This window comes from Cheilinus undulatus, linkage group 18 (assembly GCF_018320785.1).
Source record: "Cheilinus undulatus linkage group 18, ASM1832078v1, whole genome shotgun sequence".
Taxonomy (NCBI): Eukaryota; Metazoa; Chordata; class Actinopteri; order Labriformes; family Labridae; genus Cheilinus; species Cheilinus undulatus.
Window position 1 is genome coordinate 1,258,651 of NC_054882.1, and position 27,475 is coordinate 1,286,125.

Genomic DNA, 27,475 nt, shown 5'->3' on the forward strand with positions numbered 1-27,475 from the left:
TGCTGTAAATCCTCCTGGTTGGGCTGTAGTTACAGAGGGGTCCTAAGCTCATGTTAAAGTGCCTTCTTGTCCCGCTCTACTGCTCTGATGTAAACAAGCACAGTGAATAGGCAGCTGTCGTCTCTGTGGATAGGTCCGTTTTGTCCTCTTGTTGAAATTTCCAGGTTGGGTTGGCATTGGTAGAAACGTTCGTGGTGTTTTTAAGGAGCAGGTTTTTTCAGTCCAGCTGTTCTTAGAGTTCCTGGGTTCCTTAAACATGCACACGCTGCTGAAAATGTCTGGAAAGTACCGTCAAAGCTCGGTGAGGTTCCTATAGAGACAGATAACAGACATGTAGAGATGGTGCTCCAGTCTGCTGTGTGAACAGCTTGAGCCTCCTCCAGCCAATCAGCAGCTGTTTCCTGTCAGCTGACTGCAGCTTATAGAGCTTCCATGCTGCTTCGTCTCTTTGGTTTCTGACAAACTAACCCCCCTCTGTGTTTGTGTGTTTGTTTGTTTGTTTGTTTGTTTGCAGCTTCTCCTCTCATGGGCGCTCAGAGCTTTCCTAACCTCACCACCACCGGCACCAGCTCCACCGTTACCATGTCAACCTCCATAGTAACCTGCAGCAATAATGTAGCCACGGCAACCACCGGTCTGTCGGTGGGACAGTTGCTAAGCAACACCCTGACGACCAGCCTGACGTCCACGTCCAGCGAGAGCGACACGGGCCAGGAGGCCGAGTTCTCGCTCTACGGTTGGTGACCACACACACAAACATGCAGCACGCTTCTACTAACCTGCTGTTTAACTCCGCCCACATTAGAGAGCGCCACTAAAGCACGGCTTAAAACTCTGATTTATTTAACTCGTATAGAGAACTGTTTAAATAGGGACTCAGCTGAGGTTGTGTTCGGAAGACTTTATAATACACCACCTCCTCACAAACATGCAGGAATTAAACTGATTTAAATACAGCTGCAGCCGTGCTTCATCCCGCCTGCTGTGTCTGTCTTTATGCACCGCTCGCCATCAGACCTGCAGCTCTGGCACAGCAACATGAAGACAGCTGAAGCTGTTTTAATAAAATAATAAACTTAATAGAGCTGTTACTATTCTCCTTCCACTACTTTGACTGAACATCCTGTCTCCTCCCGTCTCTCTCTCTCTCTCTGTGTTCTGCAGACTTCCTGGACAGCTGCCGTGCCAACACGCTACTGGCTGAGCTGGACGATGAGGAGGACCTCCCCGAGCCCGAAGACGACGATGACGAGAATGAAGACGACAATCAGGAGGACCAGGAGTACGAGGAGGTCCTGGTAATAACATGTTTTCAATGTTTTTAACTGGTAACAGAAGATAGATGAGCTCTGACTTAGAAGACGGAGGATGGAGCGACAGGAAGTGATGTCAGAGGAGGTGACGAGTGCTTTTGCTGCTCTTCTGCAGGAGGAGGAGGAGTATGAGACCAAAGGAGGCCGCAGGAGGACGTGGGACGACGACTTTGTCCTAAAGAGGCAGTTTTCTGCTCTGGTTCCAGCTTTCGACCCCAGACCAGGAAGAACCAACGTCCAGCAGACCACGGACCTGGAGATCCCTCCACCAGGTACGAAAACAAAGTCTGAGAAAGGAAGTACTACAGTCCATAGAATTAACAGTGAAGGACTGTGTTTTTACAGTGTATATTTCCACTGTGATCTAATGGACATAAAGTGTCTTAAACTGTAAGTGTTTGGTGTTTTTTTAGATTTTTGTGTTAAGAATATTCATAGGACTAGAATACTCTGCTCAGAGTATCCTTTAAAAACACTGGGGTATTTAAATATTCTCTTTCGTGTTGGGAAATGTTTTTCTACCTTTATGATGATTTTGATCAGGATATTTGCATCTTAAAACATATTTGAGAGGAATTAAGAATCCAATATTTGCAGTTCTTATTAATGAAACTGATTCAGTACTTTATGAAGTTGTGATATATTATTGATGAACATGCATTTGTTAAGTCATTTGGAACTTACCAATGTGGAAACTTGTACAATCTGAGGAGAAAAGACAGAAATCCTAATATAGAAGCTGTATTTATTATTATTCTGTATTCCACTATTATTATAGTCTTTAACAGTTTGAGGAGTTGTTTGATAAACCTAGTGCGTTTTTATTTTCCTCAGGAACTCCTCGTTCGGAGGTTCAGGAGGAGGTGGAGTGTGCTCCGTCTCCACACCTCGCTCTCACGCTGAAGGTAAGACAACACCTGTCAGGTTTTACTAATGCCACTATTTTAAACTTTGGTACAGTTTAGAGAAAGTCAGACAATACTGAGAACTTTTTTAATACCATGGCATCAAAAATAGAAGTCTAAGATAATAATAAGAACTTTATTTGTATAGCAGCTTTAAAACAGAGGTTTATAAAGTGCTTGACAATAAGTAGAATCACAGTTAACACAAGCAAAGAACATAACCCGATTAAACCTCATCAACAGGAGAACCCATGAGAAATAAAGCCAGCAATGTAACTCCAACTAATAGACACATTATAGAGCCTGAAAACATGATATGATATGACCGCAAGTCCAAGACTAGGAAAAGACTGATACAAAACAGCACAGATTACCACCTTAAACTTAACGATAGAGATGACGGGAGCACGCCGTGACTCCAGTAAGACTCCTAAAATTTACTAAAGACTTTGAGTTTTTAGTCTGTGACTGTGAAAATCTTTTGGTGTAAGCCCAGCATTAGGTATTGGCTTTAGAGATCGGCACATTATTACATAACCAAATCTAGCTGTTGAGTCTGCATCGAGCTAATAGTTCCAGGATCGATTCAGCTTACCTCTGACTTTAGCATCCATGTAGATAAACTAGTGGATCTACAAGCAGCAACGTTCTTTATTATAATGATGGACAGTAAAGTTTATTCTGTGTATCTTAGAGAAAAGTCAGACCTCTCTCGGGAGTTTAAGGCTCCTATTGAAGGCTCATATGTAAAGGTCAGCTTCCAGCTGAAACGCTGTGCTTAATTGGGTTGTTGTTGTTGTGTTTAGGTGGCTGGTCTGGGTACGACTCGGGAAGTGGAGCTTCCTCTGTCTAACTACAAATCCACCATCTTCTACTACGTCCAGCGGCTGCTGCAGCTCTCCTGTAACGGGGCCGTGAAGACGGACAAGCTAAGAAGGATCTGGGAGCCCACGTACACGTAAGAGGAGCAACAGGTTTAAGATTTAATGTTTGATAAAAATGTCTGTGATCACTGAGGCCGTCTTCTCCTGCAGGATAATGTACCGAGAGCTGAAGGACTCCGACAAGGAGAAGGAGAGCGGGAAGATGGTGAGGAACACTTCTATCTCAGCGTTGTCATAAAAACATGAATAAAACTCACATCCTGACCTGATGGCCCTCCTTTCTGCAGGATTTGTGTGAACACGGCATCAGCGTCGGCAGTCGTTCTGGCGGTCTTAGCCCCAGCTCGGTTTCAGCCAATCAGAGCAGTGAGATTCTCGGCATGGCCCGAGAGGTGGCACAGGCGAAGGCGGGCTGCAGTCAGAACGCCTGTGGGGTTGAGGATGTCCTGCAGCTGCTCAGAATCCTCTACATCATCGGGGGAGACTCCGCCTCCAACGTTCGCACGCTGCAGGAGGGTACGAACACACACCAGACACACTCGCAAAGCTGAACAACACATCTGCTGTTCTCCTTAAAGCTCCGTAGGACTTAAATTCTTCTCGGCTCTGTCAGCTGTTCGCAGATGATGTTTAGTTTTGTTTACAGCTCTCTAACCTGTCAAACTGCAAAAACAAGAACATGAGATCATTTAATTGGAGCTGCATGCTGGCTAAAGGCTGCTGTAAGAAATTAATTGTTCTTTCTGTGTAGACTTCGATGAGCTGCAGTTTAACGCGTCTCCTGAGGAGTTCACCAGTAAGAAGATCACGACAAAGATCCTGCAGCAGATCGAGGTCAGAGTTCATATATCTGTGCAGCATGATGCTGGTGTTTAATCTTTGTCCTGCATGTTTTCCATCACTCTCCAGCCTTTCTATCTGAATATTTCCCATCGTTAAATTAGAGGCTCGGTGCATTACAGCAGAAGATAATCAGTGTGTGTCTTTGTTTCCCAGGAGCCTCTCGCTCTGGCCAGCGGCGCTCTGCCTGACTGGTGTGAACAGCTCACCTCTAAGTGTCCTTTCCTTATTCCCTTTGAGACCAGACAGCTTTACTTCACCTGCACGGCGTTCGGAGCGTCCAGGTGAGTCTAAGGGAAGAATTAAGGGCACGCTCACATTTGCTGATTAGCACTGTGCTTGAGCACGCTTGACCCCCTAAATCCAGTTTGTGTGACTGGTTTGAGCGCTGGCTCTCTTGGCCCTACGGTAGGGATGCCCACGCAAGAGCAGAAGCAGGATGAGACATGATTAAATCAGCGTGACCTTCCCTCATAGCTACATTTAACAAGCAACAGAGTTCAGATGTGTCTGATGAGAAGGTCAGATGTTTACCCAGACTTCAGGGATAATCGGAGCAGCTGGATCAAATGCTCTTAACAGTGATTGGGAAAGTTTAGGACTATCTTCCCCTGGTGAGTTTTATCTTTTGATGTGATGATGTAGAACAGGGGTATCAAACTCAATCCCAGCAGGAGCCGCATTCTGAATTTTGGTCTAACCTGAGGGCTGAACAGGGTCCACATTCAATCATAAACGGTCAACCTCATTTTCACCAGCAATGAATTATGGGGGGGAAAGCCTTAGCACTGATGATAAGTGCTTCTGAGGTTTTAAGAAGTTAAAAAAAGAAGATTAAAGGCTCAAAAACTGACATGAAAAGTTAAATTGTCACAATGTGGCATTTCAAGTCAAAAACATGTTTTTTTAATGAAAAAAATAGATGAGACAGAAGTGGAATTCATCATTTTTAATGGTCAAATCTTGAGATAAACATTAAAAATCACAGGTTTAAAATGTCAACGTTTAACTTTTGAGTTTAAGAGGTCAAAATATGACTTAAATTGAGGATTGAAAAGGTCAAATTCTAAATTAAAAGTCAAAGTAAGGAGATAAAAAGGTCAAAATGGGAGATTAAATTCAAAATCTTGAATTTAAAAGGTCAAAATATTACTTAGAATTTAAAACTGTGAATCAAAAAGGTCAAAAATAAGATAAATCAAGATTATGAATTGAAAAGGTCAAAATATGGCATAAAAATTCAAAAACATGAGTTTACATCATAACTGCAGAACTGAAAATATGCGTAATATCTTGTCCCACATTCCTGACTTTTTATCAAATTATTACAACACTTTATGTTCTCTAATTTTCAAGACTTCACAAGGATCATCAGGGTTAAGTTTACATTTTTAAACTGGAGGAAACTTGCAGACCTCAATCCAGTGGGTCAGTCACAATAGAAATATTATGTCATGTGGTAGGCTGGGTATAACTGTACCACGGGCCGGATTTGGCCCCCAGGCCTAGAGTTTGACACCCCTGATGTAGAAGGTAAGATAAGACTTTATCATGGATGTATAAGAGGTAAGCATGCTTAGGCGTGTTTGGAGAAATGAGAGAGAGCCAGCAGGGAGCTGGGGTCTAGTCATGCTCTGGCACAGTAGGGAAGACTGGGCCTGGTGTGAGTGCTCCTAAAGTCGATTTTAAATCAGATAGACTCTGGTTTGTGCCTGTTAAAGTCAGATTTGATCAGATATATTTAGATGAACTCCAGCAGACCCTCCTCTCAGACTCTGTTCGTTTCTCTGCAGGGCGATCGTGTGGCTGCAAAACCGGCGCGAGGCGACCATGGAGCGCTCTCGGCCGTCCACCACCGTGCGGCGGGACGACCCCGGGGAGTTCAGGGTGGGTCGACTAAAACACGAGAGAGTCAAAGTTCCCAGGGGAGAAGCCATGATGGAGTGGGCGGAGTCTGTGATGCAGCTGCACGCCGACAGGAAGTCTGTGCTGGAGGTGAGCGGTGGACTCAGAGACGGTGGCTTCATTTAGGGATTTATACAACGAGTACTGACGTTCCTCTGAAGCGTCCGTCAAATCTGACCGCTTCAGGTCTGATGTTTATTTTAATACAGATTTCACTGTAGAAGCTGTCGGTCATCATTTAAATGTATTTTGTGAGTTTCCTTCGTGTTTTTCTTCCATTACTGCCTCCTTAGGAAGCTTAAACTCATTTATCATGAGCTCCTGACCCTGACTGGTGTATGTCTCCTCCAGGTGGAGTTTCAGGGTGAGGAGGGAACAGGTCTGGGTCCGACTCTGGAGTTTTACGCTCTGGTGGCTGCAGAGTTCCAGAGAACGTCTCTGGGGATCTGGCTGTGTGACGACGACTTCCCTGACGATGAATCCCGACAGGTGAGATGCTGAAGTGTTGAGTTTATCCTTCTGGAGCTGCAGGTCTGTCTGCAGACTAAAATCAGAATCTCATTTCTTTGACCTTTGAAAACGTGCAGAAGATTTCAGCTGGTTCTTGACATCCTCATCCTCTGAACACTCCTGTTTTTACCAGAATAAGTCCAGAGTTTAAATATTATCTCCTGCTTCTATCAGGGTGATCTTATAAACCTCCTCACTGAAGTCCACTCCTCTGTTTGTCTCAGGTGGATCTGGGTGGCGGTCTGAAGCCTCCCGGGTACTACGTGCAGCGTTCCTGCGGCCTGTTCCCCGCCCCGTTCCCTCAGGACAGCGAGGAGTTGGAGCGCATCACCAAGCTCTTCCACTTCCTGGGAATCTTCCTGGCTAAGTGCATCCAGGACAACCGCCTGGTGGACCTCCCTGTGTCTCAGCCCTTCTTCAAGCTGCTCTGTATGGGGGATATCAAGTCCAACATGAGCAAGCTGCTCTACCAGTCCAGAAGCTCCACCCACGACCCCGAGCGCCAACACCTGACGCCCTTCCTGCTGCTGTCCGAGGTGACGTCGGAGGCGTCCACGGAGGAGAGCCAGGAGACGTACTCTGTGGGCAGCTTCGACGAGGACTCCAAGTCCGAGTTCATTATGGACCCCCCTAAACCAAAACCCCCCGCCTGGTACCACGGCATCCTGACCTGGGAAGACTTCCAGCTCGTCAACCCGCACAGGTGAGGCAGGGAGAAAGAGGAGATTAAAATGTGTGTTTAGTTCTGCTCCTCTTCATCATCATCCTCACCTTTCTCTCCTCCTCCTCATGCAGGGCGAGTTTCCTGAAGGAGGTGAAGGAGCTGGCGGTGAAGAGGAGGCAGATTTTGTCCAGTAAGAGCTTAAGTGAAGACGAGAAGAACACCAGACTGCAGGACCTGATGCTGAGGAACCCGCTGGGCTCCGGACCCCCCCTCAGCATCGAAGACCTCGGGTAAGAACAGCCTGACTGCATTTCCACACCCTCCAGGGTTTATTAAGCATCTGTTTCAGATTCAGTAGAAGGTCTGAGATCATTAACTACAAATACAGAGATTTTAATCTGGAGTTGAACGCCATCTTAAAAGAGGCAAAGAGAGGAGGCTAAGCGGCTGGTTAGTCATGAACAAAGGCGTCTTAGAAAATATATACACCAGTTTTTATGAGCTGTAACCTTTCACCTTCCTTCAACAACCTCTCTAGAACCTTTAAAAACGGAGGGAAATGAACTCAATCAGCCGTCTGATGTTTCACTACACTGTTGTTTTCTGTCTGCAGGTTGAACTTCCAGTTCTGTCCGTCCTCGAAAGTCCACGGTTTCTCAGCTGTGGATCTGAAACCAAACGGAGACGACGAGGTAGAAAATACCCATCAGACAGAGAGGGAGCTCTGATGATAATCAGAGAATAAATTCTACTTCCTGTTTTAGAGGACAGAACATTCATTAAACCTGTCTGCTCGTGTCTGTGGTTTCAGATGGTGACCATGGAGAACGCTGAGGAGTACGTGGAGCTGATGTTTGACTTCTGTATGCACATAGGCATCCAGAAACAGATGGAGGCATTCAGAGGTAAACATAGATATCTGAATAAGTAGAGTGTACGATAGATGTTTAACACCTACAGTGTTTAGGAAGGACTGAACCTTTCAAAGTAAAATGGCTGGATGAATATAATTGCTCATCAGAGCAGCCAGATGTGTGACGGTGTTGTAGGACTAAACAACATACCTGATCTCTGCAGTCAGCTGGAGTGGGAGCCAGGATCGTTCACTATCAGTGGAGCCGGGTGGGAGAACTCAAATTTTAACTCTAAATTTGCAAAAAAGACAGCATCTTTTAATTACTACTAACTGTAATCCCAGTCTGGATTCTCAGTTTTAGATTAGAAAGTAGTCACTAACTGTAATCCCAGTCTGGATTTACAGTTTTTAGAAGCAGTCTCATGCAGATTCAGAGTCTGGGTTCATAAAGGAGACAATGCTCTGTTGATGCTCTTTATTTTATAAATGTCTACTTTTTGGCTCTGTTTAGAACTTTAAACGGCTGTTTCTATGAAGAAGTTTCCTTCTATCATCCTTAGCCATATTATTATCTCATCTCCTTCTCTCCTTTTTTTGTCTCCTCATCCTTCCTCCTCTTTGTCTGTTTTCTCTTCTATCTTATTTCCACCACTCTCTCCTTTCCTGTCTTCCTCCTCTCTCTTCTCTATCCCCTCCTTTTCCTCCTCTGTCTCCTCTTCCTTCTCCTCTTCCTCCTCTGTCATCTCGTCTTCCTCCTGTCTCCTCTGTCTCCTCCTCTTCCTCCTCTGTCTCCTCCTCTTCCTCCTGTGTCTCCTCCTCTTCCTCCTGTCCCCTGCTCTTCCTCAGAGGGATTTAACCGAGTGTTCCCGATGGAGAAGTTGAGCTCTTTCAGCCATAAGGAGGTCCAGATGATCCTCTGTGGTAACCAGTCACCTTCCTGGACTGCTGATGACATCATCAACTACACAGAGCCAAAGCTGGGTTACACCAGAGACAGGTGAGCATCTCAGAGAGACAGGTGTGTGCTGTGATGACATAATTTCCTGCTTTGACCTGCTCATTCTTTGCCCCGCCCCCTTCAGTCCCGGCTTCCTGCGGTTTGTCAGAGTTCTCTGCGGGATGTCGTCTGACGAGAGGAAAGCCTTCCTGCAGTTCACCACCGGCTGCTCCACGCTGCCCCCTGGTGGCCTCGCTAACCTGCACCCCCGCCTCACCATCGTCCGGAAGGTACGCTCGTCTCTGATTGGGCGAACTGATTCAACAAATTTCAAACCTTTAAGGTTTGATATGAGCTAAAAACAGAAAATACCAGAGTCATAATAATCTGGTTTATATACATGTTTATAATGGCCAAGTAAGGGAGAAAAGCGGGTAAAAAGTGGCACTGTTATTCACCATGCATCCACAGTGAATAGAGGGAAGTGTCAGAGACGTGCGTCTGTCGTGCATGCGTTGTATTTTTTGCAGTCCCAACGCCATTTATCTCAGTCGGTCTCTTGGGTTTATAGAACAGGCATTAGAGTTGATCCTATACTCTGGGTTTTATGGTAATCCGGTCTCATTGGTTTATAAAACAAGAATTAGAGTTGCTCATATACCCTGGGTTTTATGGTAATCTGGTCTCACTGGTTTATAAAATCCAAATTAGAGTTGCTCATATACTCTGGGTTTTTGGGTAATCTGGTCTCACTAGTTTATAAAACAAGAATTAGAGTTGCTCCTGGACTCTGGGTTTTATGGTAACCTGGTCTCACTGGTTTATAAAACAAGAATTAGAGATGCTCCTATACTCTGGGTTTTTGGGTAATCTGGTCTCACTGGTGTATAAAATCGGAATTAGAGTTGCTCCTATACTGTGGGTTTTATAGTAATCTGGTCTCACTGGTTTATAAAATCCAAATCGGAGTTGCTCATATACTCTGGGTTTTTGGGTTATCTGGTCTCACTAGTTTATAAAACAAGAATTATAGTTGCTCCTGGACTCTGGGTTTTACAGTAATCTGGTCTCACTGGTATATAAAATGGGAATTAGAGTTGCTCCTATACTCTGAGTTTTATGGTAATCTGGTCTCACTGGTTTATAAAATCCGAATTAGAGATGCTCCTATACTTTGGGTTTTATGGTAACCTGTTCTCACTGGTTTATAAAATCCGAATCAGAGATGCTCCTATACTTTGGGTTTTATGGTAATCTGGTCTCACTGGTATATAAAATGGGAATTAGAGTTGCTCCTATACTCTGGGTTTTATGGTAATCTGGTCTCACTGGTATGTAAAATGGGAATTAGAGTTGCTCCTATACTTTGGGTTTTATGGTAATCTGGTCTCACTGGTTTATAAAATACAAATTAGAGTTGCTCCTATACTCTGGGTTTTACAGTAATCTGGAGTAAAGATCTAGTTAGGTAGATTTATGTTCAAATGTTTTTAAAATTCTGTGTTTTCCTATGATGTGATCATTTTCTGATGCCTGGATCTGATTGGCTGCCCTCCTCCCCTCCAGGTGGACGCCACAGACTCAAGCTACCCGTCAGTGAACACGTGCGTTCACTACCTGAAGCTTCCAGAATATTCCTCAGAGGACATCATGAGGGAGCGTCTGTTAGCCGCCACCATGGAGAAAGGCTTCCACCTCAACTGACCGCCTCCTCCTCCTCCTCCTCCACCGCTGCCACCACCGCCCGCCACACTGAGCATGCTCCAAGAGTCCGTGTCGCCACCCGCCGCCGCCGCCGCTGCTGCGTGATTGACGGATCAGCCAGCCAATGAAAAACCAGCCTGACCGGCTGACTGAGCGACTGAGCGCCTGACGAAGAGGAGGGTTTCTCACCTGGTTGACCGCCGCGTCCTTACCTCGCCTCGTTCATCGCCATCGTCGTCCTCGCCGAGCTGCTGCTGCGTGTGCGTGCGTGGGTGCTCCTCCTCTTCCTGTCTGTCCTCGGTTTAGTGCCTGGTTTGACTCGTAGCTTTCGTTTCAGCTCCTCCAAACAATCATGCCCCCCTCCTCTCTTTTTGTTTTTCTTTCGTTTTATTGCTTTCGTTTCCGTGTGTGCGTGTGCGTGCGACAGTTTTGGGGTTGTTTCTGACCGACTGTAGCGGTCAAACGTCGGAGTGCATTTGGTGTTCTTTAACCATGAAGCTGTAGAGACAAACACTGGGCGTGTGCCAGGCACATCTGAAGAGAAGAAAACAAATGTAAAAGCTCTGCTCTCCTTGTATTTTCTTTGTATATTATAAACATTTATTTAACTCAAGTTGCAGTTTGAGGTAAACAGATATTTTCAAATGTGTATGCTCCAAAAAATAATCATTAAAATGTTTGCAAAGTATGAAGAAAACTGGACTCCTGTGGTCTGTGGAGGACCGGGGCAGGCTAGAGCTGGGGGACTGAGTCTGGGACAGCTGAGGAAGAATAATTCAAACATCCAGATATCTAGTGCTCCCTAGCTTTGGATGAACGTTGGCAACATATTTGTGCAATTTATCAAAACGTTGCAACACATTTAGGAATTTTAGACAGTGATCTGTCTTTGAACGCGGCCCATTTATTTGAGCAATAGAACAAAATATTGTGTATTTTTTGGTGTCAAAAGGTTGCCAACAAATTTGTTCAATTTAAACAGTGGTAATGGTTTAGTAGAAATGATTACATGTCCAAACTTCAGCAACAAATAAACTTGTCTTAGATGTCCAGTATTTATATTTATGCAATAAATTGTTTTCAGTTGACCTAAAACAAGCAACTCCTGTATGATGTCTAAATTGCACAATTATGTTGGCAATGTTTGGACAAAATGGTGACGCTGGAGAGAAAAGCTTCAACATCTTCAAACAATTCAGCAAACAGTTTTTATTTCAACATTAAACACTGGCAACAAATAAATGCAATTCAGTCAGGACTACCTCACTTTGTCTAATGTTGCCAACACATTTTGGCAATTTGAGACTGCAGTCTCTTCTTTTTCACAAATGTTGCCAACACATTTGTGCAATTTTAGACCGCAGTCTTTTTTCCCAGATGTTGCCAACACACTTGTGCAGTTTTAGACTGCAGTCTCTTTTTTCTCCAAATGTTGCCAGCACATTTGTGCAATTTTATACTGCAGTCTCTTTTTTCTCCAAATGTTGCCAACGTATTTGTGCAGTTTTAGACTGCAGTCTTTTTTTTCTCCAGATGTTGCCAACACATTTGTGCAAATTTAGACTGCCCTCTTTTTTCCCAAATGTTGCCAACACACTTGTGCAATTTTATACTGCAGTCTCTTTTTTCTCCAAATGTTGCCAACGTATTTGTGCAATTTTAGACTGCAGTCTTTTTTCCCAGATGTTGCCAACACACTTGTGCAATTTTAGACTGCCCTCTTTTTTTCTCCAAATGTTGCCAGCACATTTGTGCAATTTTAGACTGCAGTCTCTTTTTTCTCCAAATGTTGCCAACACATTTGTGCAATTTTAGACTGCAGTCTTTTTTCCCCAGATGTTGCCAACACACTTGTGCAATTTTAGACTGCCCTCTTTTTTTCTCCAAATGTTGCCAGCACATCTGTGCAATTTTAGACTGCAGTCTCTTTTTTCTCCAAATGTTGCCAACACATTTGTGCAATTTTAGACTGCAGTCTCTTTTTTCTCCAAATGTTGCCAACACATTTGTGCAATTTTAGACTGCAGTCTCTTTTTTCTCCAAATGTTGCCAACACATTTGTGCATTTTTGATGGTGCTTTCTGACAACCTTAATCAGAATTGGTTCAAACTAGCTCCACCAGTTAAATTTCAAAATAAAATTCCGTTGTCTTCACTGGTACCTTTACTATGAAGGAACAGAGACGGGACAGGAAGTGAGGAAAGACCACCTACGCTCAGAAACAGGAAGCATGATTTTAATGATCTCTAGTTCATATTTACAGAGGAACTATTCTGGATTCTTGGTTTAATCTGAAGTCTGAAGACTTGAATCTGTGTCCAGAAATATTAAGAGCAACCAGAGGGTTTTACTGAGAGAGAACAGATGTGATTTAAAGATTAGACAGACTGTCCCTTTAATCCTTGGTTCCTTTTTGTCCGTCGAGCAGCAGGTTTCAGTTTTCCTCTCCCACATTGATGTCAGTATTTTGGTCTTTAAATCAGAAACAAACATCCCAACACCCGAGGTCAGATTCCCTCAATTGTGGCGGTCTGAGTCTGTCAGTGACATCACTTCCTGTATCTCAGCCGTCGGCCATCTTGTCCAAAGCAGTGAGCGGTGCGAGGATTCGGCTCTTGTTGGTCTCCACGATGTGTCCGTTCTGGATCATCTCGTCCAGGATGATGTGGACTCGGTCCAGGTTAAACATGATCTGAGAGGGGGCGGAGTCAAAGAAACCAGAGGACGAAGAACAGCTGCTCAGATTCAGCAATTATTTCATGAAAAATGCAACAAACTTTTTATAAAACAACTAAAGAGAAGCAATTATACCGGAATTCCTGGACACTAAATAACGGGCAATTTATTGTTAACGTCAGCAACTCCTGCATGATGAGCAAGTTGCACAATTATGTTGGCAATGTTTGGACAAGAGGGTGAAGTTGGAGAAGAAAGCTTCAACATCTTCAAACAATTCAGCAAACAGTTTTTATCTAAATATCTAAACATTGGCAACATTTTTGTGCAATTCTCTCAGGACTGCCTTTCTTTGTGTAAATGTTGCCAACATATTTGAGCAATTTATACAATAATGGTTAATTCTGTTTTTATATCAAAACGCTATAAATGTTTCCAAATTAGGTAGTGCTTACCCTCTTTGTCAAAATATTGCCAACATATTTGCACAATTCATGCAGTTCCAGTTTTTGTCCTTCTGTTGCCAACATAGTGGTGCAATTCCACAGGAGATATTTGTGCAATTAAGAAAACAGAAATGTAGTTTTCAGTAGGGCTGAGCAATTTGCAAAAATAACCTTATTGCGATTATTTTTCCCAATATTGCGATTTAATGTGCAATTATTTTTTGGTTCCCCATCTTATGTGTTGTTTAACAAACACAAGCAATAAATCAGTCTTTATTAAAAAGAGCACCGTATTAGATAAACAAAACTAGGATTTTGATCCATATCTTTTCTTGTTATTCTTGTTTTGAATAAGAAAAACATACATGGGGGAGAAAAGTGAGATTTGAAATATTATCCCCCCAGAAAACCTTAAAAAAAAAAAAAAAAAAAAAAATTTTTTTGCTATTTTCACCATTTTTGCCACTTTTCACCCATTTCACCTATTTTTTGCCATTAAATACCCGTTTTTGGGGCCATTTTGCAACTTCTTTTGCCACTTTTCACCCATTTATTCCACTGTAATCCAATTTTTTTGCCTTTTTTCACAATTTTTTGCCACTTTTTGCCAGGTTAAGCGACCTTTTGCCATCACATACCGCTTGTTTAATTTTTTCCCCAAAATTTTGCTTCTTCGTTTTGCCACTTTTTTGCCTCTTTTCATCCAAATAAGCTACCTTTTGCCATTAAATATCACTTTTCCTTTTTCCCCAAATTTTTGCCTCTTCTTTTGCCACTTTTCCCCCCATTTTTGCCCTTTTTCACCTTTTTTTTTTGTCTTTTTTTTGCTCATTTAAGCTACCTTTTGCCACTACATACCACTTGTTTCCTTTTTTTTTTTTTGCTCAATTTTTGTTACTCTAGACTGCTTTTTGCCCATTTTAGTCACTTTTCACTCTTTTTTGCCAATTTTGGACCATTTTTTTGCTACTTTCTGACTATTTTCCACGTTTTCTCCCAATTTTCACCCCTTTTCATTCATTTTTGCTGCTTTTTGACCATTTTTGCCACCTTTAACTTATAGTTATTGCTACTTCTTGCCATTTTTGCCACTTTTCACCTCTTAGATTGTGTCTCTTGCAAAGCTATTTTTCAACAGTTTGGCTCTTTGGTTGAGTATCACTGCTGTAGAGCATAAAACATCTACAGCAAAAAACTGTATCTGGTATTCTGACACATTTCAGGTTGAAGAAATATTACGCTGTCTGTGATTAGAATATTGCAGCAGGCCATACTGCAATTTAATCTAATTTGTGATTAATTGCCCAGCCCTAGTTTTCAGTATCAAAATGTTGCTAAGGTTTTTGTGCAATTTAAACATTGCTTTCTGTCTTTTTCCAAAAGTTGCCAACAATGTTGTAAATTAAGTAAAATACTGGGAGTTCGTTTTCAGTGGCATGTTTGTGTAATTTTGTAAAATGTTGTCTTTGTGGTTTCAGAATCAACATGTTGCTCATGGATTTGGGCAGTCTAGTATCCAAATGTTGCCAACATATTAGTGCAATCTAGACGTCTCTCTCTCTCTCTCTCTCTCTCTCTCTCTCTATTTGGCCAGCCGTTGCATATTTGTACATTTAACCAAAACAGCTTTTTTGTTACAGAATGAAAATGTTGCCAGCATGGTTGAGGATCCCTGCCCCTCTGATATGTGGAGTCAGTAAATTGCCCGTTGCTGAGTGTCTACGGCTTCTCTGTGAAATCAAACAGGTAAAGGTTCAGACTGATGTCTGATAGAATCCCGATTAAGTCCATGATTCTGGTGTTTGACCAATCAGGATTCAGCGTTCAGATTAAAGGATACGTCCAGCTCGCTCTGCAGACAAAGACAGAAACCATCAGAAAGATGTTTGACAGGAAGTGAGGCTGTTTTAAAGTGATGAAGAAAAAACTGGAACTCACCACCCGGCTGAAGTATTTATCTAAAACCTCCACAAAGTTATGAACCAGCTCGTAGACAGACAGCTCGTTCTGTGGACAAGACAAACACACGCTCAAACATCTAGACGCCCGTGATTATAGGAAGAACAGGCAGAATATTTTCACGTGCTGAGTTTGACGTGAGCCGTTGCTTCTCACCTCGTTGTCCGTGACTCCGACCACGATGTAGAGAGCGGCGTACTGACGGTAAACCAGCTTAAAGTCTTTATACTCCACAAACGAACACTGAAACAGACAGTCAGGATTCATCTCCTCATGTTACTGAAGACTCAGACAGACAGGTGGACAGGTAGACAGGTGAGCAGACAGGTGAGCAGGTATACAAGTGAACAGAGAGGTGAGTAGACAGGTGAGCAGACAGACAAGTGAGCAGACAGACAGGTGAGAAGACAGGTGAACAGGTACACAGGTGAACAGACAGGTGAGCAGACAGACAGGTGAGAAGACAGGTGAGCAGGTATACAGGTGAACAAGCAGGTGAGCAGACAGACAGGTGAGCAGGTATACAGGTGAACAGACAGGTGAGCAGACAGACAGGTGAGCAGGTATACAGGTGAACAGACAGGTGAGCAGACAGACAGGTGAGCAGGTACACAGGTGAACAGACAGGTGAGCAGACAGACAGGTGAGTAGACAGGTATTCACCTGGTCCTTCTTGCGGCTCAGGCAGCAGCGAACCACGTCAGCCTCCAGCGGCGCCCTCCTGCTCAGCTCCACAGGCTGGTAGTAGCGGGACAGTCTGGTCTGACCCTGACGGTTCACCATGAGGATGAACTTTATCATGGCGGCATCATCCGGCTAAAGACCAACGAACCCCATCAAGAACAGCAGGTAAACCTCTGAATGCTGGCTAAGTTGCACAAAAATTCTGGCAATGTTTCAACAAGAAGAGAGAGAAGCAAAGCCTTAACCCCTCTGTCCAAGTGTTGCCAACATTTTTAAACACAAAATATTCATCAAACAGATAAATCAGTGAAACATGGCATGGCAACTGGTCAATTAAGACAGCGCTCCCTGTTGTTTTCCAGTGTTGCCAACAATACTCTGCAATCCTGACTGTCTGAATTGCACAAATATGTTGTAAACTTTTGGACAACATGGTGAAGCTAGAGAGACACGTGTAGTTCAAGTTTCCTCCAAACGTTTCCAACATTTTTCAGCAATTTAGCAAAACGTCGATTTTGGTACTGGTCCCAGACTGATGCCCAGATCCTTTTTAAAATTCTGACAGTGCTCCGTCTCTATTGTCAACATATTTATTTAATTTTGATCCAAAAAAAGGTGCAATATTGAGTGTCTGGGCTGTACATTTGTGTTGATTTGGTTTCAAATAGAAATTAATATTCAATTTTACAAGAACTGGACAAAAACTTTAAATCTCATCATAACAGAAAAAACTCAAGACACCTGAACACATCCTGACATATTCAAACCTAAAAATGTAGACATAAAAACAGGAAAAAGTGACTTACAGACTACTTAAACAGATAAAATCAGGCTTTAGTATCAGCTGATTTTAATCAGAATTTTACAAAGTTTTATTTTTGTAAGAAAAAAGCATAAATTAAACACTTACTGTAATCTAGTCCAGTCATGTTATATTATTAGTAAAATAGTTTCTGGTATTTAAAGAGAAACTAATCAAGAACCAGCGAATGCTGCTTTCAGGGGCTCTATTGCTAGGGTAGCATAATGTCCGAGGAGCCCATGAAGGCAGCATCCGTAGGCAGCCTACTCCTGTTTCACAAACCGTCAATAAAGGGTAACACTCGTTTAAATGTACGATAATAATTATTAATAGCGGTATTTAAAGTCTGAACCGTTAAGTTAAGGATCATAAATGTCATTCGACTCACCGGTTAGCCTGTTAGCTTCACATTCTCATCACACAAGCTAAAAACAACCAGCTAGCTGACGTTAGCTTGTTTTAACGTTTATTTTTAACTGTTAGAGAACGAGGCAGAGCCGTTATTAAAGCATTCGCTGTGAAATCAGAGCTAAAATAAAGATTAAAAACTTGACTGGAGATTTCCGTTTTCAAGCTAGCCTGAAATGTTGATAAATCCTACGCATGCTCAGTAGCGCATTCAACTGGTGCGTTCATAGGATCAATTGTAACTCGGAGTTTCTAGCTTCTGCCGCCCCGTTCACCGGTCTTTCATCTCAGATTTGTAAAGGAAGGACACAAATTGAATTATAACACATTTTACTGAAGAAACGTGCTTATTTGGTAGTTTTTCATCATTAATGTCAGTAAATGTATTTATTAATACTTATGAAGTTTTGTTTCTGTTGTGTGTTTAATGAAGGCGTTACTTACGGATGTTTTATTTTGATGGAAACGGTAAATTCTTAGATGCTTACTATGGTTTGACCTCATTGACATTTAAAATATGACTAAAGATTTCACAGTAACAGCCCTAGGTTTTAGATTTAATGATAATGTTTAAACTGATGATGTGCCCGTTCTCATCCCAGTGTTTTCAATTCTTCAAAGCGACCGCTGGGTGGCGCTATAGTCATAAATAAAAACCATTCCTCCCATTAAAAAGAAGAGGATTTAATGTGTGGATGGTAGCAGTATTGATTAATTTTATTTTATTTATATATATATTGCCTTGTAGACTTCTGCTTTCTCTTTGACATTAATTTTCTGTAATTATTTGTAAAAAAAAAAAAAATTATACAGACCATGAATGATTTATAAAATGAGTAACAGGGTAAAGCAGAGGGGCTGCATAGTTTATAAAAAGCCTAACTAAGACTATTATTATTAACACATTTGACATCAATACTCGATTAATCTGTCGAGATTAATCTCAGAATTCTGAGATTAAGACAGAATTGTGAGATTAATTTCAGAATTTTGACTTTTTCCCTCAGAATTCCAACTTTATTCTTGGAATTATGATTTAAAAATGTATAATTCTGAGATCTAAGTCTTAGTGATATTGATTTTTGTGGCTCTTGTCCGTAATGTTTGTTTATGTGGATGCCTAGGCCTCACATTACTGCAGTTCCTGTTTTGGACTGAAGGAGTAACTGGATACTTTTTATTCTATGAACTAATTATGGCTCACAGACAGATGGCTGTAAATGAGATTAACCCTTGTGCCTCCTCGGGCATTTTTGGCCATTTTTCTCAACTTTTTTTTAAATTTGTGATCATTTTGTCAGTTTTACAGCTTGTGGCATGAATTTTTACAGGAACTTTTCTTAGTTAAATTTTTGAAATCCAACATGTTTAACTCTTAAATGTCATTCAGACTCTCTCAGTGAATTTTCTACCCTCTGGACACCTTCGAGGCAGAAATGTACATGAACAAAAAAACTGCCATTAAATCAGCATACATCAATATTTTTTCTACCTTTTTTCATAAATCTCTTTAACAACTTCAGACCTGCTCAAAACTACCAAACATTCAATAATTCTCTGAATTTTAACCCTTTTAAACTCACACAGAACTCTCCATAATATAACAGCAAAAATAGAAGAATGTGGTGCATGGTCCTACAATGAGGAAACGGTTGAATCTGGAGGAATACGGTAAAAATGTCAAACTTCACTAGACTTCTTCACATTGAAATGCTGACATTAAAGAATGCATGATTTTATACTGCAGTGACAGTGAGATTAAAAAACCTGGTTTTAATGGAAGTCAATGGAGGCATTTTAGCCTCCAAGGTGTCCAGAGGGTATTTCTGATATTACGTAAAAAAAAACATTAATAATAATTAATTAATAATTGATTGCTAATCTTTGACCCATCCAAGACTCATCAGCACCAAAGCCCCATCTTTCTACTATTTTATGGAAAATAATTCACTTTTTGTGTTTTTTGCAGTAAAAAAGGACATTTTTCACATAAACTGGCATTAAAAGGGTTCAAATTCTGAGAATTATTGATTTTTTTTGTAGTTTTGATCAGGTCTGAAGTTGTTAAAGAGATTTATGAAAAAAGGTAGAAATAAATATTGATGTATGCTGATTTAATGGCAGTTTTTTTCTATGTGTATTTTTTTTACCTTGAAGGTGTCCAGAGGGTGTTCTAATGTTAAAGCTGGCACTACATAAAAAATATTAATGCAATCAAATCAGTTTAGTTGCTAATCTTTGACCCATCCAAGACTCTCATCAGCACCAAAGCCCCATCTTTATACTATTAATTATATGAAAATAATTCACTTTTTTGTTTTGCAGTAAAAAAATGAATATTTCAAATAATCAAACTGGCATTTAAAGGGTTAAAATCTTGACATTTATTGAATGTTTGGTAGTTTTGAGCAGGTCTGAAGTTGTTAAAGAGATTTATGAAAAAAGGTAGAAAAAAATATTGATGTTCGCTGATTTAATGGCAGTTTTTCTGTACGTGTCCATTTTTGCCCTGAAGGTGTCCAGAGGGCAGTACATCTGAGGGCACAAGGGTTAAATTACATAATCCCTGGTGAGACAGTTACAACACTAATTGTTTTGGGGTGAGTTAATAGCTGTAGGGATTTAAAGAAAATGAACCAAACAAAAGCACGGTGTCGTCGTTTTCCCTCCCACATTCTCTGGATTTAATCGTCTTTTGGGGCCGGATGGGAAGCGTTAGGAGGCCTGATATGGCCCTCGGGCCGCCTGTTGGCGACCACTGTCCTACAAATTTGTGACGTCCTACATTTTGCTGCCCCTGAATGTAACACCGTGTATGTGGATGACAGAGGTAAAAACCAGGATATCTTTTTTCCCGTCATGCAGCGCGGCAGGGTTCTCCCTCCGTGATGATCGCATCCAGGAGAGAGAGAGAGCAGTAATGGCGGCCGGATAGATCCACATACAAACACCGAGTCCGCAATCAGCCGCTTCACCGCAGCCCTCCGGGGGCAGCCAGTCTCTACACCGCGGCGGAGCTACCGGGACAGACACGGAGCGGAGACACGGGCTTCAGGGGGGACGGGAGACCTTTCTGTCTGGGACTTTCCTTCTACTTTACTAAAAAAAAGGAAAAAAAAACATGGACGAGCACCCCGGCGGAGGAGGGGTCGGAGCAGGAACCCCGAGACAGCCTCCGCCGCCGCAGCAGCAGCAGCAGCCGGGGAGCAACAGCAGCGCTAACCCCCCGATCGGAGGAGTCATGGTGCCGCACCAGCCGGACGAGCTGCCGCGGCCCCAGCAGCAGTACACCATCCCCGGCATCCTGCACTACATCCAGCACGAGTGGGCCCGGTTCGAGATGGAGAGGGCGCACTGGGAGGTGGAGAGGGCCGAGCTCCAGGTTAGCACACTTAGCTTAGCATAGGGAACACACTGGGGTGAGCGCAACAACAGCGGTTAGGGGGGCAATACAGGTTAGAGGAGAGGTACTGTTGTTTACCTGCCCTTAGATTATTCTCTAATCCCTCCTAAATATCAGATTATAATCTCTGTGGTCAATAATGAGGCTACACTGTCTATGCTAAGCTAACGGCTCACTGCATGAATAGCGGAATGCGCTGAGTTACCGTTAGCCTGAATGGAGCTAGCCGTTAGCTTCTCTCTGCTGTCAAAACACGACCTCGATAAACAGAAAGCTTATTCCTGACAACACTAGACGTTTTTAACCCTGAAGTTTTCGACATTTACGAAACTTTAACAGTGAAACTACACTGTAAAAACCCCCCTTTGTTATTTTAGTGACTAGTATTGGTGTGGAAAAGGAACAAAGCTGTCAACCCCGTCTGTTTCATAAACCAGTCTGTTTAAACCTCCAGCTAGCCTGTCTGCTCTCTAAATGGAGCTAAAAGCTTCTCCTAATAGAAATACTGAGCTGTTTTAACAATAAAGACGGAGTAGGAGTCTCCTTCATTTTTGATCATCAAAACTTAAAATAACCCATTTTTGGTTCCTGAAAATCAATTCCTGTTTTTGGTGTCAGATATATCTCATTTCACTAAAACAGAATCACATCAAAGTGTAAAAATGGGCATAAATGAAGGTTATTACATTTAATTTCAACACTGTTCTTCCTCTATGACACATTCTTTAATATTTTGATGCTTTTGGGGAAAAGTAGGGCTGTGCAGATGCATCAGTTTAACAGCGGTATCAGCAGGGGTGCACGATATTATTGGTCTAAGATATCAAAATTTCTGCCGATATTTACATCCGATATTTTGCCTGTGTATTTCAGCATATTGACTGTAAATTTTGACCGTACATACTAACAAATTAGTGAAGTTTTTGTCTGAACCGACATATCTATGACAGTTGAGGTTTTTTCTTTATTTATCCTCATTCTTTAAACATGAAAGTGTTTTAAGGACTAAAGTTTGTTTCCTTGGTCATCCTTAAACCTTAGAGTGTCCAAAAGGACTGACATTTTTTGTCTGAAAAGGGCATTTAAATATCGGTGTTGATATTGGCTAAAATGAATCTGTAAGTATTGGCAAATCGGATATCGGCAAAAACCCAATATCGTGCATCCTTAGATATCAGCCTTGTTGAGAAAAATCAGCCTAATTATCTGGCATGAGGACAGACCAATTATCCACCTGGCCCGTTATTGAGGCTGATAATTGGCTGATTAATACCTTCACCAAGGAGGTTATGTGATGGGGTGGGTTTGTTACTTAGTGACATAACTCAAAAGGTTATGGACGGATTTTCATGAAATTTTCAGGAAATGTCAGAAATGGTATAAGCAAGAACTGATTAGGTTTTGGGAGTGATCCGGATCAGCGTCTGGATCCAGAAATTTTTTAAAGGATTCTTTACTATTGGGAGATAGGGCTTATGGTGGAGGTCTGCGCTGTTACCACTTTACACCAGGAGATGGCGGACATGAGTAACTTCAATCCCAGCAGCATTTTTGGGTGTGTTTCTATTCAAAGTTTTGGCGTTTATAGAGTTTGAAAGATGCACGCCCGGTCGAGTAGAGGAGTCGGAGTGTAACAGAGAGGTGCTGGGAGGAATAGAGGAATATTCACCCTCTGCCATGACTTCCAGTTGTCCAGTGAGACCATAGGTGAGACTGTCAGTGCATCTGTTGGCACCAGCAGGCAATGCTTCCGCCATGACAGTCCACATGTAGTGAAGCCAGTGCTTATCCTCACCGTGTCTCCACCCCACCGGGGAGGGAGTAATTGGCGAATTAGATTTTGGGAATGATCCAGATCACCATCTGGATCCAGGAATGTTTTCAAAGGATTCTTCACTAATGGGAGATAGAGCTGATGGCGGAGGTCTGTGCTCTCTGAGTGCTTTTCTAGTTGGTATCTGCATTTTATCGCATTTATCAGTAAATTCATTCGACTTCAGCTGCAGGGTACGGTGTGTCTCCTCCTCTAGCTTTACCTTCACCCTCCACAGTCTCACAGAATGTCCTAAATACAGCAGTCTGATTGGTCAGGTGTCACATGAGTACTGTCCAATCAGCACTTAAGCCTGGGGGCCACTGACACAGTGAGCGGATGACATCACTTCCTGTTTACTTGTTGCTACTGTGCCTTTTGTCATGCTGATAGGACTGGAGCTAATTTAGGGCTAGAGCTTCATTTCTTAATCATGCTGTTTTACTTTTGCCATATTAAGTACATTTTCACATGATAGTAAATGTATCTGTTCCAGATATCAGTTGTGGGTCTCATGAACCACCGGTGATTGGTATCGGCCCTGAAATAATCAGTCGACCTCTAATAGGAATGGGCAGGTATTTCAGAATACATGAATACTAAGGAGTAGCCATGGAGTTTCTTTAATCACAGTCATGAAGACGATGCTGTGAGCGTGTTTATATATATTTTTATTTATTTAGAAACTGTCTGTCTCCGCCAGCAGCACTGCTGCCTGAGTGTGAAGATGCTGGAAACATGATGAATGAAATGCTGCTGATGATTTCAGGCCAATCAAACATGCTCATACAGCTTTTCTGGTGTATCTGTACTTGTCTGCGGCGCTGTTACTGTGTTATCATCTCCTCTAAAGTCAAATGGTTAAACGTATACTACCGGCTGTAACGTGAGTTTAAAAACACATTAATTCCTCTTCCTGTTGTTTCTCAAAGACGAGGAAGGATCCTGGGACGGGCGTTTTGAGGGATACTGCATCATTGACAGCATCATGTTCTGATCCTTTAAACGACCCAGTCCTTCAGAGGATTTCCAAGGATGCACATGTAGAGGAATTGTGTTATATTAGATTATATGATGATATGAGAGCGTATCAGACAGCGCTGGGCTGTTGTCAGCTGCTGCCGTGTTTATAGTCATGACCGTTCCAATGGCGTAATCACGCACACTTGCTAGCCTTCTCCAAATGTGTTTTTAACAGTTACTGCAGAGGACTCTGGTCTCAACACTGTAGAACCTGAATCAGGAAGATCCTTCAGAGGAAGGGCCCTGAATTGTAGAGACGGTTTGCGTGTAGATCAGAGATGAGAGATGCCAAGGTTTAGGCTATGCCTGCTAGTTTTGGTAATCAAAACAAACAAAAACCCTCTGTTGAGCATCTAGGATTAGGCTGTTGAATTTGACCGTCCTGGGACGGGTCGGTATTTAAAGGTAATGATGCAGCACCAATACGGGAAAATACCCAACCCTAAGAAAGACACATTGGTCTGAGCAGCTTTTCTGTTGAACCCTCCTGTTCCACGTTACTCTAGCCACTCCAACGAGAACAACAACAGCGGACCTTCGTTAATGTTTAGCTCAGATGGGACAGGTGAGGAGACCAGGTGAGGAGACCAGGTGAGGAGACCAGGTGAGGAGACCAGGTGAGGAGACCAGGCGAGGAGACCAGGTGAGGAGACCAGGTGAGGGTCAGACATCAGCATGCTAAGGATCGGTTGGTTAATTTCCCATTTTGTAGGTCAGTAGAGACTCAGAATATCCAAACATAAGTTAAAAATGCTAAAAGAGTTTTTTATTATATATCTTTAAAATCGTCAGCTTCTCGCTGGCGTGTGAATGACGTGTGTGAAACATAACTGACAGAGCTCTGGTCATCTCTCCGTGTTAATGCTGCGTCTTTAGCGTGTGTTTTTCCCGTAGAGAGCGATCTATGATGGATGTGATTGCTGAAATGTTGGATGGTTCATGTCTTTGTCATCACACACCCCTGGCATGGGTTCTCTGTGTGCACACTCTCTCTCTGTGTATAATGACAGGCTCTCAGCTCACGGTGAGTTCGCTCTGCTCTGACTTGTTGTGGTGTGACACTGGATGCCTTCAGCATGACTCTGACAGAACTCCTGATAAGAGCCGAACACACAAACTGCTGCTGGAAAACAAACGCGCCGCCGCGGTGTCGACATTCCTGCCGGTTAGGTTTACTGCAGGAGGGGCAGAGGATTCTGGGGGAATGTTGACGGTTTGATTGTTGGGAGTTTTAAAGGTTGGGTTTATCATTAATGTTTAATTTTAAAGCATGATGTGTCTTATAATGCCTGGCTTAAAGCTGTCCTTGTGACCTAATTCCATTAAGGGTTGCTCCGATGCTGACCTCATTAAGGCTGGCTAAACTGGATGATGTTTGATATTCATGGATCCTGATTGGGCGCTGTCTGACCTGTATACCTGCAGTAGCCAATGAGAGCAAGCAAACCAAAGAGCATCACTGACCACATGTTGCATATCGTTAGCCTTATAGCATAATTGTCTCAGTCATATTTCAAAGTTTTAAGAAAACACACAGATTTTGGCAAACACAGTATTTTTTATTTATACTGTAACAGTTCTACTAAAAAATGCCACAACAAAGACTACATAACAAATAAAAGTGACTTAATAGATAATGATTGATACAGTGATTATGGACTGTAACAGGCGCTCTGATTGGCTGAGGATATCGGCAGTAAGGCAGAATGAATCAGCAGTGTTAGGAGAGTAGAGTTGGGCAGATATCACAATTTGGCCAAAAATGACTTGTGCTATTATGCTACAAGGCTAACAGTATGCTAATCTGACCCTGTATTTGCCATGCAGCTGACAAGGAAAGCTGCTTTGTTTTGTTTTTGTCTTTGTAGGGTCAAATTTTTCATTAAACCACAACATGAAACATGAGCTCTGCAGTATGGGCATCTAAGTTTTTAGCAGCAAGCGTGAATACATCCAAACATCTTTGCATTCGTCAGTGCTTTGTTGACTCCTTACACCAAAATGTAAAGACCTTCCTGCAAACTGAAACCTGCATTGAAGCACATGCTTGTAGTAAACACAGAACAAAACTGAGCTGTATAGATCAGTCTCATGGATCAGCCCATCATCACTGATATCCAGGCTGGCTTTGAGTCCAGATCAGACTCATATGTGGTGTCAGGATTAGATCAGGGCTAGGATATGGCAGTATTCCTTTTTAATACCAGTAAACCTTTCTAAAATACCCCACACTAAACAGCAGGGATTCTCAGACACACTCTGCTCAAGGCACCCCATCTTCATACTGCAAACGAAGAGGGCTTAATATAAGAAAAACACTAAATCTGAGAAGACAGAGACTTCTCTGTCCATGCAGCAAGATCATTTGGCTTAATAAGATATCTTGAAATAAAATTGTTAAATCTAGAAACAAGTGAGTCGGCAGAACCCTTCAAAAGAGTTAACCCTTTACCTACTAAAGATGGTGATTTGGACATATTTAGTTATTCTGGCTGTAAAATAGTCAGGAAATGCCCTAAGTCTGAGAGCTTTGCTCCCTTTTCCCAGGAGTACTTGAACTTGACTTTTCAACATCTGGTTAATGATTATTGCACATTATATGGAATTGTCAGCAGTTTAAAAGAAGAAAAACACAAAAACAGATTTGTTTTTCATGGCTTTTATGAGAAGAAATGTTGTTATTGCTCATGAAGTTTTGATTTGACATTTGAAATGTGAACCTATACATGTTTAGAACAATCAGCAGTCATTTTTGGAGTCTAGGACTCTGGGTGTGCAAAACACAGTGCAAAAGAGAACTATATACATAGGAGACAATTAGTGGAAATAAAGGTGGAAAAATGCATTCTCAGCATCCTCAGTAACATGTTGTTATTGCACATGACATACACGGACAAATGCCACTATCTAACACTATTTTTAGAAAACTAAACTCCACTCTCACTCGCTCTCCTTTTACTCTCTTCCTTCACTCTCCTTTCTCACTCGTCTTCTGCCAAAGCTGCCGTTTTCGCGGTGCTGTTCAACATTACTGTAATATATATACCACTCATCATATATTGCTGGAAAGCACGGATTCTCAGCTCTCTGTCAGCGTTAGAATTTTTTAGATTGAGCAAACTTTCGAGGAGTTACGGTGTTCAGAATCCGTGTAGTGGTCACATGATACTTCTGGTGTTTTGCTATTAATGCCCACGTCATATGGTTGTGAGTACCGTAATGAACCATATATGTGCACATGCCCACAATTCTCAGCTTTCCAACGCTGTTGGAATTTTTTCTGATCGGACAAACTTTGATGGAGTTATGGTAATAATACTCTGGACATATAAAACACAGCGCTGGCGCTGGGTCTGTAGGTAAAGGGTTAAGACTATACTGTAAAGTTACACCCTAAAATTAAGAAATTAACTTTTAAAACAAGGTAAATTATCTGACAGTTCTTAAACTAAGTTTTTAAATCTTGGTAAGCACCAAATAACTTGCTGTGCATATCCATACTAGTTCCTAGCTTTAGTTGTTTGATGTATGGTTGAAGCACAGTGCACACCTAGACATGCCTCACTCCTCCGTCTGGGAACAACTAAACTATAAACAACAAATGTGCAAATATATTTATATTTCTGCAGTTATTGATTCATAACTGTAGCCAGTCCAAACTTATCGTACTTGTTTACATCAAATTCTCCAAAATCATGCCTACTAAAAGGCACAGTGAAAAACTACTGCAGTAAAAATCTAG

The 27,475-nt window shown here is 42.1% G+C and overlaps 3 protein-coding genes across 7 annotated transcripts in view; 2 read left to right on the forward strand and 1 right to left on the reverse strand.

Moving 5' to 3' along the window:
* The window catches only part of hectd1 (HECT domain containing 1), a 47,200-nt gene extending 35,976 nt beyond the window's left edge, over positions 1-11,224 (forward strand). For 3 of the 4 annotated variants that reach the window (XM_041812875.1, XM_041812878.1, XM_041812877.1), the window contains exons 27-44: positions 515-736; positions 1,165-1,298; positions 1,429-1,585; positions 2,148-2,218; positions 3,025-3,176; positions 3,253-3,307; positions 3,390-3,618; positions 3,854-3,936; positions 4,099-4,226; positions 5,736-5,937; positions 6,199-6,336; positions 6,582-7,060; positions 7,153-7,311; positions 7,635-7,713; positions 7,833-7,926; positions 8,724-8,874; positions 8,960-9,104; positions 10,381-11,223. In XM_041812875.1, coding sequence (XP_041668809.1) covers positions 515-736; positions 1,165-1,298; positions 1,429-1,585; positions 2,148-2,218; positions 3,025-3,176; positions 3,253-3,307; positions 3,390-3,618; positions 3,854-3,936; positions 4,099-4,226; positions 5,736-5,937; positions 6,199-6,336; positions 6,582-7,060; positions 7,153-7,311; positions 7,635-7,713; positions 7,833-7,926; positions 8,724-8,874; positions 8,960-9,104; positions 10,381-10,518 — 2,816 coding nt within the window. In that variant the 3' untranslated portion in view covers positions 10,519-11,223. Of the gene's footprint in view, positions 1-514; positions 737-1,164; positions 1,299-1,428; positions 1,586-2,147; positions 2,219-3,024; positions 3,177-3,252; positions 3,308-3,389; positions 3,619-3,853; positions 3,937-4,098; positions 4,227-5,735; positions 5,938-6,198; positions 6,337-6,581; positions 7,061-7,152; positions 7,312-7,634; positions 7,714-7,832; positions 7,927-8,723; positions 8,875-8,959; positions 9,105-10,380 lie in introns of all 4 variants that reach the window. The other variant, XM_041812879.1, reaches the window with a different exon arrangement.
* A 1,515-nt stretch (positions 11,225-12,739) lies between these two features.
* Positions 12,740-17,704, reverse strand: ap4s1 (adaptor related protein complex 4 subunit sigma 1). Of its 2 annotated transcripts, none has more exons than XM_041812892.1 (6): positions 17,475-17,704; positions 16,264-16,416; positions 15,757-15,843; positions 15,580-15,648; positions 15,482-15,493; positions 12,740-13,211 (listed from the first exon to the last, which is right to left on the reverse strand). In XM_041812892.1, the coding sequence occupies exons 2-6, from the start codon at positions 16,399-16,401 to the stop codon at positions 13,083-13,085; spliced, it is 435 nt and encodes a 144-aa protein (XP_041668826.1). In that variant the 5' UTR covers positions 16,402-16,416; positions 17,475-17,704; the 3' UTR covers positions 12,740-13,082. The 2 variants fall into 2 exon arrangements, with proteins under 2 accessions (XP_041668826.1, XP_041668825.1); XM_041812891.1 differs by having other exon boundaries at positions 16,264-16,486.
* A 2,668-nt stretch (positions 17,705-20,372) lies between these two features.
* Positions 20,373-27,475, forward strand: part of strn3 (striatin, calmodulin binding protein 3) — a 35,774-nt gene continuing 28,671 nt past the window's right edge. Inside the window, exon 1 of the mRNA XM_041812886.1 lies at positions 20,373-20,876. Within this exon, the coding sequence (XP_041668820.1) occupies positions 20,616-20,876 (261 nt within the window). The 5' untranslated portion in view covers positions 20,373-20,615. The remainder of the gene's footprint in view (positions 20,877-27,475) is intronic.

What these genes read in the sequence shown, in the direction of transcription:
- ap4s1 (XM_041812892.1), bottom strand. Translation starts at nt 16,401, where the DNA reads ATGATAAAGTTCATCCTCATGGTGAACCGTCAGGGTCAGACCAGACTG. An exon ending in TGAGCCGCAAGAAGGACCAG is followed by an intron (nt 15,844 to 16,263) that starts GTGAATACCTGT and finishes TGTCTGTTTCAG; the next exon opens with TGTTCGTTTGTGGAGTATAA. An exon ending in TCGGAGTCACGGACAACGAG is followed by an intron (nt 15,649 to 15,756) that starts GTGAGAAGCAAC and finishes TCTTGTCCACAG; the next exon opens with AACGAGCTGTCTGTCTACGA.